Source organism: Coturnix japonica, chromosome 1 (genome assembly GCF_001577835.2).
Source record: "Coturnix japonica isolate 7356 chromosome 1, Coturnix japonica 2.1, whole genome shotgun sequence".
NCBI classification, from domain to species: Eukaryota; Metazoa; Chordata; class Aves; order Galliformes; family Phasianidae; genus Coturnix; species Coturnix japonica.
The window spans coordinates 55737821-55756173 of record NC_029516.1 but is presented as its reverse complement, the minus strand read 5'-3'; the positions used below and the strand labels follow the sequence as shown (position 1 = coordinate 55756173).

The 18353-nt window shown below is 46.7% G+C and overlaps 1 protein-coding gene across 1 annotated transcript in view; it reads left to right on the top strand.

Annotated features, from left to right (window-relative positions):
* The first annotated feature begins 1025 nt into the window (after positions 1 to 1025).
* The window catches only part of AKR1D1 (aldo-keto reductase family 1 member D1), a 34525-nt gene continuing 17197 nt past the window's right edge, over positions 1026 to 18353 (top strand). The window contains exons 1-2 of the mRNA XM_015867119.1: positions 1026 to 1310; positions 16482 to 16649. Coding sequence (XP_015722605.1) covers positions 1218 to 1310; positions 16482 to 16649 — 261 coding nt within the window. The 5' untranslated portion in view covers positions 1026 to 1217. The remainder of the gene's footprint in view (positions 1311 to 16481; positions 16650 to 18353) is intronic.

Sequence of the window (18353 nt, the reverse complement as noted above, 5' to 3'; positions counted from 1 at the left end):
AAAGTGTGGCCAGCTGCTTTCTCAGCTGTCATGTCTCTTTGTGCACATGCCCATGCCAGGCACCCCGGGCAGCACTGTGCTGGGTTCCACTGGGATCCCATTCAGCTCCATTGCCAAGACTAGATGATGAGCTGGCTGTACTGAGCAAATGAGCAAGCTGTGCTGGAATAGGGAGAGTTATTAAAAAATGGGGTTCTGGCCTGAGATGGAGTGTGGGAGTGCTGGGGCAGTGGAGCCTCCTCATGGGATACCCATTGGCTAGAGCTAGAGAGTGCCCCGAATGCCCTCTGTCACCTCACACTTCTCCTCAGTTTATCCCACTTCCATCCCACTTCATGCTTTTCTCTGCAGGGAACACAGCAGAAGTAGAACTGTGACCAAGAGCTGCAGCTGGCATCAATATGTCCTGTAATCATTGTGCTCAGGCATGGCGAGTATGAAGACAAATCAGAGCTTCTCCTGTAGCCTGCCCACAGAAGCCAGTTAAGTGAGAGATGGGAGCACTGAGGAGGTAGGGAGGGTTCACCGGGTTTCCCTTCCTCCTGACAAGGAAGTGCCTGCACGCAGGTACAGTGTGAGAACCACGAGACACCTACTCAGCAGGTCCACACTGCCAGCAGTACCTTCAGCCTCAGCTTTGCACTTGATAACCAGCTGCTTGGCAGGTCCCTATCAGCAGATGTGTAATTTTTTCCATCTCCACTGTGCAGGTGTCCTAGCTGATGCAAGGGACTCTCCCAGAAGGGTGTTCTTTGCGGACATCCCAGCTTTGAGAGCCACTACCATTTCCCCAGATGCAAGCTAGCATGCACCTACAGATCTCTAGAACCCTGCTAAGATTGCTTGCGTGATAGATGCCCCCTTCGACTCGCAGACGGGGCCCTGGCAGCCCCCCTAGGGGTTTCGGACGGGTTAGGGGTACCCAGGGGCCCCCAGCCGCAGCAGCCGCTGGAGCTCCTGGCCGGGGCGGTGCGCGGGGGCCGCCGGTGGCCGCGGAGCCGGGGCGGGGCGCGGGGCGGTGCGCGACGGGGCGCGGTGCAGGGCCGCGGCGGGCACACGTGGCTCGGCCCCCCAAAAAGACTCTCCCCGCCGGCTGCAGAGGGCAGTTCGCACCTCGGGTCTCGCACGACCGCCGTCGGTACAGCGCCGTGCCGAGCGATCCGCGGGGCGGCTGCGGAGGCGGCCGCGGGCTTGGGGCGGCTCTACCTGGCGGCGCGATGAGTCTGACGGCCGAGAGCCACCGCGTCCCGCTGAGCGACGGGAACAGCATCCCGCTCCTGGGTCTGGGCACCTACGCCGACCCCCAGAAAGTAAGTCCGGGTCCGAGAGTCCCCCGCAGGTCACGGCGGCCCCCGCTGCACAGCCCCGAGCCGGGACTGCGTTCCCCTTCCTCTCTCCCCCTTCCCAGCTCGGTTTTTCTTTCCGCTCCTCTCCTCCGCAAACTTAAAAAACCCGAGCGCTCCCGTTAAGAGTGCCGGCAGCGCGCGGCTAGCACAGGAGGAAAAGGTGGCAGTATAAAAGATCCCGTCGAGCTTGCGCTGCGCGGTGCCCCTCCCTTCAGAACGGAGTTTGGGGCGATGGGGACGCGTACCCCCAAGCAGGGCACCCCGATCCCGGTCTTCCGAGCCGCACCCCGCCTCGGGTGGGCACGCCGAGTTTCGGGTCCCCCTGGCCGGCCCCGCTGCAGATAAGATGAGGGATTTCGGAGCGTCTCTCAGCTGGCCCCGACACTTCCCAAGGAATGTTCCTAAAACAAAGCCCCAAATTCCTGCATCTTGATTCCTGAAGCTCCCACAGCTGAGTGCCAGCGGCCAAACCACTCTCAAATATTCTGCATCCCTCGGTGCTGTGTGTCCCGGGCAGGCGTCCCGTGGAACTGTCGCATTTGGCGCTATGTCGGGGCGGTAGAACACCTGATGCTTCTTCCCTCTGCGCACCTGGGAGCGGGAATGCAGCTCTCTGGTCTCGCTTCCGACGGATCGATCCTTTCGTTCCCTTCTGTTCGTTTCTTTGTTTGAAGAGTAGAAACAGTGAGCGTGGCCAGAGCACTTGTTGTGTAACAGTATCAGTGTCGAGATGCAATATTCTGCGCGACTCCACGCGCCGCAGGGTATTTTATAATACCTTCGTAAAGACAACTCCTGATCAGCAACAAGTGAACGCTCCGTTGTGCGTTACCAATAATGTCAGAGGACTTCAACAAAGGCTGCTGCATGCAGCGCAGGAGTGGAGCAGAGGGCTCTGAGAGCCCCCAGCGCTGCCCATCTCCCCGCTGAGCACCACGGGCTCACACGGGGAGAACCAGTGGGAATCTGTGATTTCAGACGCTGGGCACCGTCCCCCGCATCTCTGAGGTTTCTGGGGATATTTTTAGCCAGTGGTGTTCCGTGAACAAGGGTTAGCGAAACAAAATTAAGCTCTCCAGCAGGAGCTTTTGTGTAGCAGAGCAGCACGTTGCACAGTTTAGTGACAAAATAGCTGAGTAAACTTTAAAGCGTCTCGCTCCAGACCTGTGCATCGTGTCCCCAACCCCTACGCTTGCAGTCTTGTGGGTCTGAAGCTGATGGTGAGGCTGCTGGCAGGAGGGGTGCCCCAGCAGAGCCGGCAAATGAATCATTAGTAGGTAGGTGGGTTCCAGCCCCGGGGCGCTGGATTTTTGCATGTGCTTTCGAGGCAGAATAGGGGTCAGGACAACACAGCAGGGCACCGCTATGGAAACCCCCATTTGGAGCAATTGCAGCCGCTGGTGGCTACACCTCCGGTGGGGGACGGGTGCAAATCCCAGCACCCATTCTCCCTGCCCCGGCAAGTGTAGGAGTTTGATTCTCTGAGCTGTTTCTTTGCACGGGGTAAACACGATAGAAAGTTATGGGTGGGAGGAGGAGCTGCTAAGGCATTGCAGAAATCCCACTTTCCCAGCAGACCAGGTGAAGCACGACACACTGATCTGCTGTGTTGGGCTGCAGCCTGGCGCCAGGATTGGGATGGGTTGCTAGACTCGGGAAGGTGCCGGGGAGGGGCAGCTGGGGAAGCGCGGTAGCAGGGTGCCACAGGATGTGCTGCAGAAGTGTTTGCAGCTGCTGAACACGGGGCAGGATGAATACAAGAGTCATGGCTCAAAAAGGCTGCCTTGCTGATAGAAGGGCTCCTGTCAGCATCCTCCCACAGCGATGAAGTGTGGCTGAGCTGGGACAAGCTGCTCTGCTGAGCGCTGATTGTGCCCGGCACAGCTTCCAGCGGGGTGCCCAGTTGTGCTCCCATCCTATGCCTCCTGCTTAGAGAGCTGAGAAAAGCTGCGGCAGTGAGGAACCCTTCAGGGTTTACCTTTGCAAGCAAGGCTATGAGCTAGCACTGGAGTGTCTCCCTTAAAATGCTCAGTTGCAGCCTTTCCTGGCTGAATTGCTTAAGCAGCAGCCTCTGAGCAACCCACTCACTGCGGCGGGGGCAGGCAGCGGGTGGCAGGGATGGTGCCAGCCATCCCCGGCATTCTATTTCTGCTCGTGAGTCAGATTTCTGTGACATGCTGCCATTCTGTGCTTTGATACAGAGCATGGAGCCGCTCGCTTGTCAGCTTATTCATCTTGCTCTCGGAGGCAGACTTCTTCCAAAGGTTATTCACCCTGGCACCTCTGTGTCAGACTGCTTGGTCCAAAATAAATCTGTTTTCTCAATCTTGAGCTGCAGCCTGGTAGCTTGTAATGAGCCAAAGTGCTCTTCCTGAAGTGCAGGAATGCTCGTACTGGTTGAGCAAACCAGGCGTATCTCATTAGCCACGGAGTGGGGAAATGGGCTCTTCCGACACTCGGTTACAAGAAAACAGAGGCAGGAGGACAGCTTTGGTGTTTCAGGCTTTGTCTGGGTAAACTGCACAGCAGTGCCTTCAGAACTGAGATGTGTCAGCAGCTCGCCTCACTAGTCTTAAATGACTTTATTGTTCTCTTCAAGACTCTTTTGGAAGATAAGTCACACTTCTGCCGTTGTGAAACACCAAGCAAAAAAAAAAAAAAAACCAAAACAAAAAACAAACAAACAAAAAACTTTGGCCAGTATTCAGTCCCATGTGTAAATTTACTGACTCGGTGAAGCACATCGCTCTGCTGGAGCAGCACTGCACCACTGAGAAAGCGTCTGTTTGACAATCACATTGCTTTTATAGAAAGCTCCTTCCCCTCAGGTACAGGAGATTTTCTGATTTTCTTCTGGCCAGATGTTGAGCTAATTCCTTGAGACTGGCAGTGCTGGGGAGGGGGGTTCTTTCTCTTTCATTCTCACAGCACAGAAGGAAAATGCAATGACTCCACTTGCTGTCAACACATTTCTCAGCAAAAAGTGAAGAATATTCACTAGCTCTAGTGATAAGTTCAGATTAAAAAACAAACAAACAAACAAAAGGGCACTTAGAATCACTTTTGCTGCTCTAACTGGTGTTTCCTAATACCTGCATCAACAACACATTTGACAATGCACGATCACAGTGCATTAAGGTTGGCTCTGTGTTCTCCTTCCCTGCTCTCAAAGGGAAAGGAAACGAATAGTCTTGCCTACCAATAAATCAAATCAGGAAAAATCAGTCACTGACTCCTGCTTTTCTCTCTTCTGCTCTCCTGTGTCCCTTTTCCTGATGGTTTTAGGAGGGAACCACAGTGAAATCAGTGAGTCTGGGTTATCAAGGCCCACCAGAAGGCTCTACAAGGTGAGGCCAATTCTGCCTCTGTGTGACTGCATGGATCCTCCTAACAAAGCTCCACACATGCAGGAGTGGTTTTGCCAGGGCTGAACATCCCTCTTTCTTTCCTCAGAGACCCTCAGGCAACCAACCCAATTCCTGGGGGAATCGAGAGGCTGGGGGGTGGGAGGGAGAAGGAAGGCCCAGTGGGGTGGGAGGGAAGGACACAAGAGGCAGGGCAAACTGTGTGTAGCTGCAGAGCTGGGTCATCCCCTGCACCAGCACTTGGTTCTCAGCAAGGCTGATGAGTGGGACCTGTACTTGGCAGGGAGTAGATGAAGAATGCAGCTGAACAGGAATGGAGGAGAAAGGTGTGAAAAATGCTCCTAAATCCTGGAAATCCTACACCCCATTAAAACTGCACTGACACCCACTTCATTTCATAACTCATCCCTTTCAACACAGAGAGGATCACCAGCACAGTGCCTCCATGTGAATACTCACCATCTCCATGGAAGGTCAAGGGGCCTTGGCTGCAGATCCTCTCTTGCCTTCCTGTTTTGACTGAGGAAGGAGAGGACTTGGAGGGAAGGTTGTGGCAACCACACCGTACAACAGGCATTGCATCTGAAACATAAGATTGGGCAAAGCGCTCAAGTATAGTGCTGGGTGAGGGCTTCTGGCAAGTTGTGACTTCTTTGCTGAAAATGAGGTTCTGAGGTAGCCAAATCCATTTATGAATTGGAAGCAGTTTTGTGGAATAGTTTCAGGCAAAACAAATGGCAAAGCATTTCATTTTGGGCACTGGCAGTACAAGCTGAGGAATCAAAGGATTATTAAAGTAGTTGGAGGTAGTGGTTGCCTTACCCTGAATAGCCTGCTGGTTAGGGAACCCACATGGGTGGTGGGAAACCAGATTCAACCCTCTTCTCTGTCTCTGGGGACCAAATTCATATCACACAGCCCAGAGAAATAGCAATCTTGAGGGCATGTGATAGTCTGAGAGGAGCAAGAGGAACCACACGTGCCCCACAGGAAAGCACTCTTCCCACAAACCCTGCAGCTTTGGCTACTGAACAGCTCTGTGTGATTTCTACCAGGTGGGAGAGGGTTGTGCCCCGAGTCCTTGCCTGCCACAAAGTCGCCCATGTGAGTGTGAGTCTGGGTTATGTTCAAAAATAAATGGCTGCTTTGAATCAGATTGAGGAGAAGATCACCCAGGGCTCCCACATCCTATCTTTGTGACCAAGTCAAAAATCTGTTTTGCTTAAGTAAAAACACTGTTTTGGCACCCTGAATTGCTTTTTGCACCCAAGCTAGAAGCTGAATAAAGTAACATTTCACTGCTTAATACTAGCAACCCCTAGTGCTTTTGTAGGACCTTTTATGCCAAAACTCACACAAGGGCACGGAAACATGAACTGTTTTGATCACCTCTGCTGCAGGCTGCTCTTTGCTGCAGCTGGACATAGGCTACCTTGAGGACCAAAGAAGCAACAGCTGACTTATCCCCACTGAAGCTGCAGTATGGGGGATTACATACCATTTAATTCACATTTTTCCCCTCCCAGCCATCACCAGCATCTGAAACATGATTGAATGGAGACAGCAAAGATTTCAGGTGACTCATAGGAAAGTCACCTGGCTTGACCCAAAACTATCAGGCTGAGCAGGTATTGAACATCCCAAGCAGGAGTAATATCTCAGAGCTCTGGAGGCAGGGCTAAAGCTCAAAGGCTTCCACTTCCCAATCTCCTCTCTGTGAATTTCTCCTTCATAAATCCAAACCGCCTTTGGTCTTCATCCCAAGGTAAACCTCCCACTCTGCTGCTAGATGTTACTTGAAAGAGATAATAAAGGCAGGAGAAGGAACTGCTGTAACATGCACATGTCCTTACAGCCTCAGCTCACTTCCCTCAACACACTATAAAAAATAAAAAATACCACAGTACTCTTAACATGAATAGTTACACCCAGAGATGTATGTGAGCTCATCAAGTACTGAAAGCCTGGAGTTAGGTCTGCAATGAACCTGCACAAAACCACCACCTACACCAGGTGTAGGCCAGGGAAGTATGTTACCTTTTTCATGACAACAATACAGGGAAAAGGGGTTGGAGAGGAATCAGCTGAGATACTTGGCTATAGAGCCTCGTATTTATGCCCTGAACTTAAGAAGTAAATTTCCAGAAGAAAAACAGAAAAAGTTGAATGGTGCCATCGCTGCACAGTCTCTCAGATTTCAGTGCTTATTCCTTGACTAAGTCACTGGCGAGACCTGGTTGACAAGAGCAGATGAAGGCAGGGTTTCTTAGTGTTTGGTCTCCAGATGCTGCAGTGAGGCAGGAGCTGTTGCCAGCTTTTAGCAGGATGACAGGCTCTCAGGCAGAAGAGTGGCCGCTGGCTTGGAAGCATGATCAAAAGCACTGTAAGTAAGAAGTGACAGGAGGAGCCTGCACAAGGCTTTGAGAAGCTGCAGTGACTCTGGACTCTTAATATTGCTTGAATCCATTCCTGCTGTTTGCTACAGAGATGGCAAGTATGACAAAGGACAAGGGATGACCAGAGGAACCTTTCAGGTACTGCTTTATGCAGCTCATCCCATCATCAGATGTTTCTCAACAAAATCCTGCTTTTGTCACCAACTTTTGCTAAAAACCTTAGTTGCATGACACATTTTAAAGTTCCCTATCATATATTTTCAATATTTGCCACCAGTGAAAAGCGGAGTTCATTTGTCTGGCAGACAATCAGAGCCTTTCCTGCTCTGCCATACATCATCTCTGTAGCTGGAACAGCCTTTTTACGTCTCTGTGCCTTCAACATGTTCTTCTTGGTGCTCAGCCATGACCTCTCCTCCCCTGTCTGCAACCACCTCTTGACGCCTCTGTTCCTGCTAACTCCTTGTAGCCTCATGTTATACAATGGAATGCTTACGGCTTGCATAAATGCAAGATTGCATCTTTAACTCATTAAGAAAAGAAAATTAAGTCATCTCGTTAGAAAGGAAAAAGAAAAAAAAAAAGAGGTAATCAGAAAAGGAAGCTGATAATTTTCCTGATATGTAGCAAGCTCAGAAACCCTTACCTGCTGTGTAGAAACTGTCCTTTTACCAGTAACGCTGGATTTGACAAAATGATTCATCGCCCTCTTTCAAGTGGAAGGAAAGACTCTTGCACACAAATTTCTTGAGGATGTCAGCTGTGTTCTTATGCATTTTATTTGTGCAAAACTGTGACTCTAAGACACTGCTGAATTCACAGAAATGCCTGTTTACTTTCCTGTGTCTTCTCTGCTGAGATCTCTGTGGCTCTTCGTTTCTGTGAATCATGAAACTTGAGAGAAAACAAACTGATAGTATGACTAACGTCTGCTTCACGCCAGCAGCTTCTGTGGTGTTTCCAGATCTCAACATGATTAGTATCTCATCATATGGGGCACATTAAAAGCTGCATTCACTGAAATGATCAATGTGTGAAATGCCCAGTGAGGATGGGCCCAGCCTCACAGATGAGGGCGAACTAAGGACTAACTTTCTAGCTACCAGGTTCATCAATCTATGAAGGATTTATGAGCAAAGTGGCCACAAAATTGCTAGTTGCAGAAAACAGTAGATTCCTTACTTTGCCCTGATGAGTAGATTGTATCAACGGTTAGTTAGAGTGGCTTACCTCTCAGCCCCAACCTGAGCATGCCTTAAACTAAATACACTCATCTTAAAAATATAAGCCTTGTAGTCAATGCTGACACCAGAGCTGCTGTGTGAAAATGCCTCCATGCTCCTCCAGGAGCAGGAGACATACCCCCTGCTGTAGAGCAGAGGACCTCTGCTGATGGAGCTGATGACAGCCAGATAATCTCCTGGCCTCGATGCAGCGATGCCTGTGTAATCCAAGCTGAGGAGCCAGCTCTCACAGCCAGCCTGGCACGGCTTCTCTTGGCTCCCAAACACGGCACTGACACACACAGAGCTGGCCATCGCTTGAGAGCTCCAGAGGGAAGCGTTCCAGGACCAGGGTGACATTTAGGAGATGACAGCCTTGGCTGGGTGCTGGAATGGTTTTGGGATGGTGGATATCAGATGCTAGTATGACCCACTGAGCTGGCTGGCTGTGATGGAGGTTGGGATTGCATTTAATCGGTCCAGATGCAAAACTAATAGCAGGTTAATCCAGATAAGCTTTTAGGACGGTAGCTCTACCCAAAAACAGTCTTAAGGATATTTATTTGAAAAGTAACCAAATGGGAAGCAGACCTTTTCCGTTCCATAGCTGTGCAGTGCAGTGACGAGCACTAGCTGTTTCAATACATCCCTCTTCCAAAAACTACAAAGCTAGCTGTTACCAATGCAATAACGTGTAGCCCAAATATTGACCAAAAAAAGATTATTTTTTCCTCTTTCTCTGGCATTCTAAAGATGCTGAATTTTTAACTCTGCTCAAGTACCTCAGGGAAAGCTTTTCCCTGTAAATCAAAGCTATGAAGACTGTTCTACAGGAGAGTAGACAGGGAATTGCCGGCATTGTTGAAGAGTGTGGAAAAACTGAACCCCTGCAAGTGAGTCATCTGAATTAACACAATTGAAAGATATACATTTTGGCAAGAACACTTAGAACCCAATTTTCCAGACAAACCTGCTCCATTTTCTAAAACATCCCTGAGTGACTCCATACGTTAAGTGTGCCTGTGTGCTCCCATGTGTCCCTGATTCCCTGCCGTTCCCCAAAGAACAGCGTAAACATGTTCCCGCAGCTCACACGGGAAGCCAACATCTGGGCTGCATCTTCAGTTGACCCAGGAGGCTGCATTTGTCAAAACTTGAAAAGATTGTGCAGAAAATGCCTCTCTCAGCTTCAACAACGCCAACTTTTGTTGGTTCAGCTAACTAGGTGGTGGAATTCCCCAAGCTTTGCATCTGCCTTTGCAAATGCTTATGCCAACTGGTGCCAGAAACCTCTCCCCTTTAACTCTAAGGAATGAAGTAGAAGAACTACTGGCAACCTCTTATTTCCCCTCTGCTGTTGCACAAGCTGGTGCTTCATCCTTCCTTTGTGCCTCTTGCATCCCTGGGATCATATTTATTGTTTGAAGGGTATTTTGATAGCATCCACCCTTGCAATTAGATATGTGCTTTCTAGGGCTGTCTGGATACGGTATGCTTCAGCTCTACAGAAAATTGCCCCAGTCTAATTCACTGATGCTGAGAGCACAGCACCCAGGTGTGCACACCATTTGCTTGGTTTGCTTTAATGCTCTAGCTGCTTAAAATTGAGGCATGGCAGCCCTTCAGCCCAGGTTTGCATTAACTGAAAAGCTGCAGTGATCCTAAAACAGAGGATTCTGCAATCAAGTGGTAAGAAAACCTCCAGCAGCCTCTGCCAGCTACAATAATAAGGCTTTCCTGAACACAGCTTTGACTAAATCCCAGAATAACAAAGTCAGAGGAATTCTAGAAATGCTAAATCTGTAGTTATGCAATCTAAGTTGCTGCTGTTTGGGCAATCAGACCTCAGGCTTCAAACCACTGATGGGACATCATGCTAGAGACAAAGGCACCCTTCATCCATGCTCATCCGTGTGACTGGAGGAAGAGAGCATCACCATTCACTGCATCTACTGTGGGCACATTTGCTACCTTCCGCTTTCTAAGGCAATGCACTCTTCTGCACAGCAAACCCCAGGCCAGCACAGCAGCTCCTGGCTCTCTGCTATGCTCTCTGCCTCTGTTCTCAGCCCTGGTTTTGCAGAGATCCCTTCTCCGGGTTTTGCTTCCTGGATGGTGGCTGCCAATACTTCCGGGGGAGGAAAGCCAGATTTTCCTGTGTACGAGAGAGAGATGTGCTGGCAGTTGCATTTTCCAAGAAAGAGGTGTACAGTACAGCTTCTCCTTTACAAGATTAAACAATTCTAAGAATGTACCCTTGTGTGGCTTATATCCTCTGGCTTTGTAAACTCAACCTGCGCTTTCCTGTATTGCCTTCAGTACACGTTTTCTATGCTCTCCTCCTGACATCTTAAGTCAGTCCTCTTTGCCAGCTTGTCCAGAAAACAGGCAAATGGAAATAAGCAATTGGGCTTCAAGAAACTTGCATAAGAATCTCTGTGTGAGTGCCGAGCTCTGGCGACGGAGGCGCTGAGCCCAGGAATGTACCTACTTTCTCCTTCCTGTATTTAGCTGACTAAGATTCCTAAACAGCAGCTTCACATCTTAAATTATAGGTTAGCACTGGAGTGCTTAGCCCACAGTTTGGATCCCTCGTGTAACTCAGCTGCAGCTCGAGACAGCCCTCTTTCCCAACACCTCCAGCCCTTCCTCCCAGGATCACCAGTTCCAGCTGGGGGACTAGATACCATTAACCAGACTAGATGCTCAGCACTAAGGCAAATTACTCATTCCCTTCATTGCTGCTGCCCCAGTTCCCTTGCACTGCAGAGGCTGCCGAAGCTGGGGCAACTGCAAAGCTGCATGCACGAAGCAAAGCAAAGCAGAGCGTGGGAGCCTGAGTCAGACCATAACTTTTTGCCATCTGCACTAATAAGGAATAAATTACAACAGTGATGTTAATATATTTAAAAGCACTGCCTGTGGCAGCTGTTGTATGCAAGATTGCTGTCGCTGATGTGTTCCACTAGCTTTGTCTTCAGAGGTAACTGTAATCCTTCTTAAACAGCTGGAAAGATGATGGAAATTGCTGACCAGAGAAGGATGCTATAGAAGAAGCAGAATGAATGGCAGGAAACTGAAATGCAACACTAAATTGCAGTAGGACTACCACGAACACTGCTAAGTAAATACTATTCTGCTGGACAGGCAACAACAAAATTTGTGGGTATGTCTGCACAATAGAATATTCTCCAGTGGTTTGATCACATGTAATCCTGAGCAAATTTGAAGCTGTATATTTTCCATGGTAGGGAGAATAGCTTTTGACAAAATAGGATGTGATGGAAGGTGTCTGGAACAAACATTACCCCAGAAAAATTTGATGGTCTCAGAGGAAAAGAGAGCAGACCCTTTCAGACAGGCAGACCTGATGAAGCACATTGCTTTTTCAGACTCATAAAATGTGGTAACTGGCCAGTTGGCTACTTCATTTATGGAGAAAGAGCCAAATTGCTTCTTTCTCTTTCAATGAAGTAGCAGATTTGAGTCTGCTTCCCTCACCCTTCTGTCAGATTTATTTATCATGGTTCTGAAGGAAGTGATTGCAGGTATAATCCCTTGTGCGTGCCGGTAAATTGGTAGGTTTACAAGCTATTGATTGATGGAGGGAAAAAACCTGTGTGCTATTTCTTTAAACTGTATGATCTTAAAAATAACTTAAGTGCTATTAAAGGAGTTATTAGTGATACAGTGAGTGGTTCTACTCAACTGACTGGTTCTTCTTTTATCAGAATAGATGTAATAAATGTAATGCCTGTTTTGGCACACATTAGTGACTGAGTGTAAGAGCACCACAGATAACATCTGACCTACAATGTACAAGTGGTTATAGAATTCCGGTTCTAAAATAACAGCCCTTGATCAAAGTAGCATGCGTGCAGGGCAGCTGATTAGAAGCTGAAGCATTAATTACAGCTAAGAGTCAAGCACACCTTCTGTCTATGGTTAAATAGAAAGTAATAAAGAAGTAAAAAGTTTGTCTTAAGGCCAGTGTCTCCTGGATGACTACTGCAAAGCACAAAGGTTCATAGCACCGTGCTGGGACATTTTGCTGCCTCAGCAGATATTTGTATTGCTCCACGCGTGACCCCTGCTTAGTAGGGAAATGGAGTAAGGACATATAGAGGGCTGCCTGAAGAGAATAGGCAGCATGGACAGCCTCTTTTTGCATTGCCTGCAGCAAGGCCAACGAGGCCTAGGTGTCCTGGTGGAGACGCCAAACCTTACACAGCACTGTGTTGTCTCATGGGAGATTCTATCTCCATGAAAGACTGGAAAGAAAAAAACTCTCAGCCTGGGTAGAAAAGAGAGATCCAGGCTTGTGCCTCCTCTGTTGGAAGGACAGATGAGCAGCGTTGATCTGGGTCACACTGTTTTAATACGGGCTGTCAGAAACAATGGAATAAGATACAACACTTAAGGCAGCGCTTCTAAAAAGTGGCAAAACCACAACATGACAAGCCTGTGCAACTCATCAGCACAGCTTACCACAGCCCATTACTGCAGGATTTGGAAGGATTAGATATGTGAAATGCTAGAGATGATAGTTTCTCCATCAGAATGAAAATAAACACATGGTATAAAGTTTCCAGACTTACAGATGTCCCAGGCCTTCAGCTCGGAGGGTTCAATAAAGGCAGGATTTTCCAAAAAACTGTTCCCTGGGTTCTCCCTTGCATTTTTATCTGAAGCACCTTAAACCAGAATCTGTCAGAGCTAATACACCACATCAGATGAAATGAACTAGTGCAATGAAAACGTTTGTACTTAATGTAAACCCATCTACAGCCCTTGGTAATCAAGGCCTGATCCAAAAAAAACCTCCTCCAGCCCCCAAAGAATAAGATTAATCCTTGAGATGGAGGAGTCTTTCACAAGATTATTTGTACAGATGTGTACAAGTCCCATGCAAAAAATTAAGAAACACATAGAAGTTCAGCACTAATATAAGTTAGTCTATTCAGGCAAAGCCAACTGAAGTAGCTGCAAGCTTGCTCATTTCCCTCTGTTACCCTCTCCTCCCATGTCTGCATAGATACCATTCCCCAGACTGAGAGGTTCTGCTCTTTATTCCACGTTCTTTCTGTTTTCATCGCTGACCAAAACAGCCCTGATGTATGAGAAATTATGGAACTCAGTAATCAACATTAACTTGCTTTGTGGAGTTTAGTTTAAAGCTTGAGGAAACAACTGGGAACTGTGCTCATGCAACCTCATAAGAGTGCAAGGAGAAAAGAGAGGAAATATTGGGATCAGGTCCACACCCCATTTTTTGATTCTTCAACAAAGAGGAAAAAGAAACAAACAAACAAAAAACAGGCACTTATTAATCTGTACTAAGGTACCATGTCATTGTAATCTGAACGTTCTGCTTATCCACACATTAAAGACAGCAAACAGGCTGAAAATGTCTAAAAGTCATAGTGTTTGAAAAATCAGGTTTAATATGGAAAACAGACTGCACTTTTAAAATATATTTCTCTTCTGGATTACTATCCATTACTTGCTCATGAGCTCACAAGAGCCTTCAGCTGAGCTTGCTTACTTTTCTGGTCAGCCGCAGCCATGCACTCACGCCCACAGCCCTTCGCAGCTCATAACTGTGACAAGTCTGATGTTGCTGTCACCAGTAACTGCAGACCCATAGCATTCATGCTGGAGCTTTCTGTCTCTCACCTTCCTCAAATCTGGTCCTTGCAGGTTCAGGTAGGGACAAGCAATGAATGTGCTGAAAGTTGTCAATGCACTGTGTCTCATGCTCCTAACGTGTCCCAAGTGAAAACTAGAAAACTACCCATTGACTGCTCCTGAAAGGCTTTTAGCTGCCCTGATCTTCATTATGTCCCATTAACAGCTCAGCAAGAACCCTGGTGGGGCTGAGCATGCCCCTGTGGGCTCCCACAGTGAAAGCAGCAAAGCATTCTAACAAGTGTTTCGTTGTTTCTCTTAATTAAGCAGACAATATTGCATCGCCACTGTTCTAATTATCTTAGCTTGTCAAATTGTGCCTTTCTGCCTCTCAGTCCTCAGTCAGGTCTGCAGTAAATAAGGGCAAGCATGAGCAGCTTTGTGTTTCAAGTAATGTTTAGGCAGACGGCTCTCCCCCTGAATCTGAACAGAAGCCAACTCAGTCCTATCCAACACTGTCAGCCTGGATGGGATGCTGAGAAGCAAAATGAGCACACAGGCATACACTCCTGTTAGTCCCAAATAACCTACTGCCAGCTGCAGATCTGGGATTTAAAGACAGAGATGTTGATCCCATGTGTCCTCAATAAGCCTTCATCAACCTTTATTCCATGGATGTGAAAAAGATCTTTGTCCTAGGGTCCTTCAACATCCCATTGCACCTTTAAATGAATCAGATGTTCCTGTCTTAGCAGAGCAATCCTATGGAAAAGTGGGAGAAAAGTGTTGCTATGCATCACTGAGAACCCTTGACCAGCACTGCTTAGAGCTGCCCACTCATTAAACAAACTGTGGCAACAAGATGTTTTTTGGTCCAGTGATCAGTCAGATACTTTCTGTGACCAGACTTCTAACTTTTTTGCTTGCTTTCCCTGCACATATTTTACTTGCCACATCTGCTTATAGAAAATATGGCTTTTAGAAAACAACAAAACTAGCTCTCTTTGAATTTCAGTAAAGATAAGTAATTGAAAGTGCAGCACAAAATACAGAAATGTCTCTTGGACGTGCTAAGAGGTAAATAAACATGCACTAAATAGCCTGCTGATTCTTAGCCACATTGTAGAGCAACTGTCTATCCACAACTAGGAGTATAAGTAGACCCTCCTGAACTGTAGACCCTCTTTGAACTGTAATACCTCTAATTTTTACCTCTAGTAAACTGGTTTGAAAAGAAAGAGGACACATCCAAACTCCTCCTTCCTGATCTGCTGGGTCATAAGCTATTCATGCAGTTTCTAACCAGATGGAAGGCTGACCAGCTCCGCTCAACCAAAAAGCCTTCTTCCATTTGAGAAAGGAATTTTATTAAGCAGCTGTTGCAAGTTACTCTCTAGATGAGAAATTCTGAAATAATTTACATCTCAAGTACATTCAGTTCTTTCTGAAGATTCTTGTACTTCTCTTTCCCAGACACATAGAGAATATTCTGTTTCTCTAGCTCATTTTTCCAACCTATTTCCATATGTTTGATAGTTTTAAAGAAAATCACACAGCACATTTTTGTTCAGATGCTGAAACGCAGGTGTTTGGGCTCAGCTAAACATGAGCCAGAAGTATGCCCAAGTAGCCAAGGCCAATGATATCCTGGTTGGTATAAGAAAACGTAGCCAGCAGAAGCAGGAAGGTGATGGTTCCCATACTCAGATCGAGTGTGGCTACACCTAAGTTCAGTTCAGTTTTGGGCCCCTCACTACAAGAAAGACACCGAGGCTCTGGAGTGTGTCCAGAGAAGTGCAACAAAGCTGAGAAGGGTCTGGAGACCAAGTTTCATGGGGAGTGGTAGAGGGAACTAGGATTGTTCAGTCTGGAGAAGAGGAGGCTCAGGGGAGACCTTATTGTTCTCTACAATGACCTGAAAGGAGGTTGTGATGAGGTGAGGGTCAGCTTCTTCTAGTGTAACTAGCAGTAGGACAACACGGAATAGCCTCAAGTTGCACCAGGGGAGCTTCAGGTTGGATATTAGGAAACATTTCTTCTCCAAAAGAGCGGTCAGGCACTGGACCAGGCTGCCAGAGTGATGGCTGAGTCACAGTCCCTGGAGGTGTTCAAGAAATGTTTAAATGCTGTACACAGTGACGTGGTTATTTTGGAAATATTGGTGGTAGGTGGACAGCTGGACTAGAAGGTCTTTTCCAATCTTGACGATTCCATGATTCTCAGTTTAAAGCTGAGTTAGCAATGGGAACAATGCAATACACATTCTGCCTGGTACTGTAGGTGCCTGCAGGTTTAGACTATTGCTACACTCAGTGGTGCTACCTGAGCTGTTACTGTCCTACATGTTACACTGACATAAGTGTTTGTATAGTCACATACTGAGCCAGATCCAGACAACAAGAGAGATGATTAGAATGGGTGAACACAGGCATAAACCTTGTGCCTATCTCAATGACTACAGCATTGCATGAGAAGTGAGCAGGAGGCTGGAACTATATTTACTCTTTTTTTTTCTCCCACTAGACTCCCAAAGGCACTTGTTTGGAATCAGTGAAGATTGCAATTGATACTGGTTATCGCCATATTGATGGTGCCTTTGTCTATTTCAATGAGCATGAAGTGGGACAAGCCATCCGGGAGAAGATTGCTGAAGGAAAGATCAAGAGAGAAGACATCTTCTACTGTGGCAAGGTTAGAAGTTATGCTCAAATTTTTTACACTAAATCTGTAATTTCTGTGAACGGGCTTTCTTAAAAATGCCAGTGGTCAACTTCTAATATATTTCTAGATCCAGCATTCTTTGTACTTCTTTCCTGTTTTTACCATGATGTCTTAGTATTTTCAGCACTAGATTTGCTATAAAGCACAGTAATCACTGTTCTCAGTTTAAATGTGAGTTAGCAGTGGGAACAATGCAGTACGTGTTCTGCCTGGTACTGTAGGTACCTGCAAGTTTAGACCATTGCTACACTCAGCTGTGCTACCTGAGCTGTTACTGTCACACGTGTTGTGCTGGCACAAGCATTTGTATAGTCACATACTGAGCCAGATCTGGACAATGATCTTGCAAATGAGTTACTTTCTGTTAGAGCAATTCCCCATAAAGATTTGCCCCGAGATTGCACAATGAAAGGGGTGGGAACAAACACGTGCTTGCAAGTGTCTATGTACAGAAGAACAGCAAGTGCTTGTGTTGGTACTGCTGCCAGAGAATTACTAATCAACCTACACCCAAGTTACTGTATCATCTGTCATTAAAGACTTCTATGATCATGAATCAACACACTGGGAGAGAAGAGGTCATCACACTTTCACTTTACAGTAACAAGACTGGAGTAGTGCGTGAGCAAGCTATTGTTTTAAAATCCCAGCTGTAAGAGCAGGTTCCCTGCTAGAAGAAAGAAATCCCCTGTCCAATAAAACATATGATAGAAGCTGCTACAAATACAGTGACCAGACTGCGGGCATAAGAGAGAACACAGTTCTATAAAAAGATCAGATGACTGCCAGAAAGTCCATGGTTCCTGTCCAGTTTCTAATGGACTTTATGGCCTCAAGTTCCCCTTCCGGCAATGCTTCTTTGAACATAATAGCCTAATATTTTCCCTTTCTCCCTTCCCAAATAAGATGTAATCCACAGGAGTTACTCAACAGCCTTGGAAATAATTATACGGTTCCTAGAGTGAAAGTTCTGATGGGATAAAAGGCCTGTTTTACTACAAGCAATTTAGTTAAGCTTTATGATCTGGGAAAATAAGCTTTAGATTGGGTAGTTTGCAGACCAAGAGGATTTTCAACAACTATAGAGCAACTTCCAAGTAAAGCAGTTTCCAGACTGTGAAGTATGCAACTCTTCTCCTAGTTCCCTGCTCAGCACTACTGGTAACAGTCACTGTCTTGCCATCCTGAGAAAAGCTTCAAGTCCTGTTACCACTTTGATCAGGGTAATCTCTGTTTTTCATATGCCAATACATTTATTTCAATCACAACATTTGATTAATTTAGTTAAAATATATTATTTCAACTATTTTGTAGCTTCATTGCTACAAATTACCAGCAATATTTCAAACTAAAAACAAAACAAAACAAAAACAAAATTGTACATAAATATTAGAGCTGGATAACTGTTTTCACAACTGCTTCCCCCTTTAGGATCTCCAAAGAGCACCTCTCGGTAAAATTTTATTATCCTAACTTTATTAGGCCTCTCTATGTTCAGTTGTCTGATCTAATCACTAGATATGTTTACCCACTATTTAAACATTGAGCCAGCTGTGAAATTTCATCTTGTTTCTTGATTATGAGTTCAATTGTTCCCTAAACTGCAAGTCCTGCTAATATGAAGGTTGCAACTCGCAATACTGTGGCAGTCAGTGCCTGTAGTTCCAGCTTTCT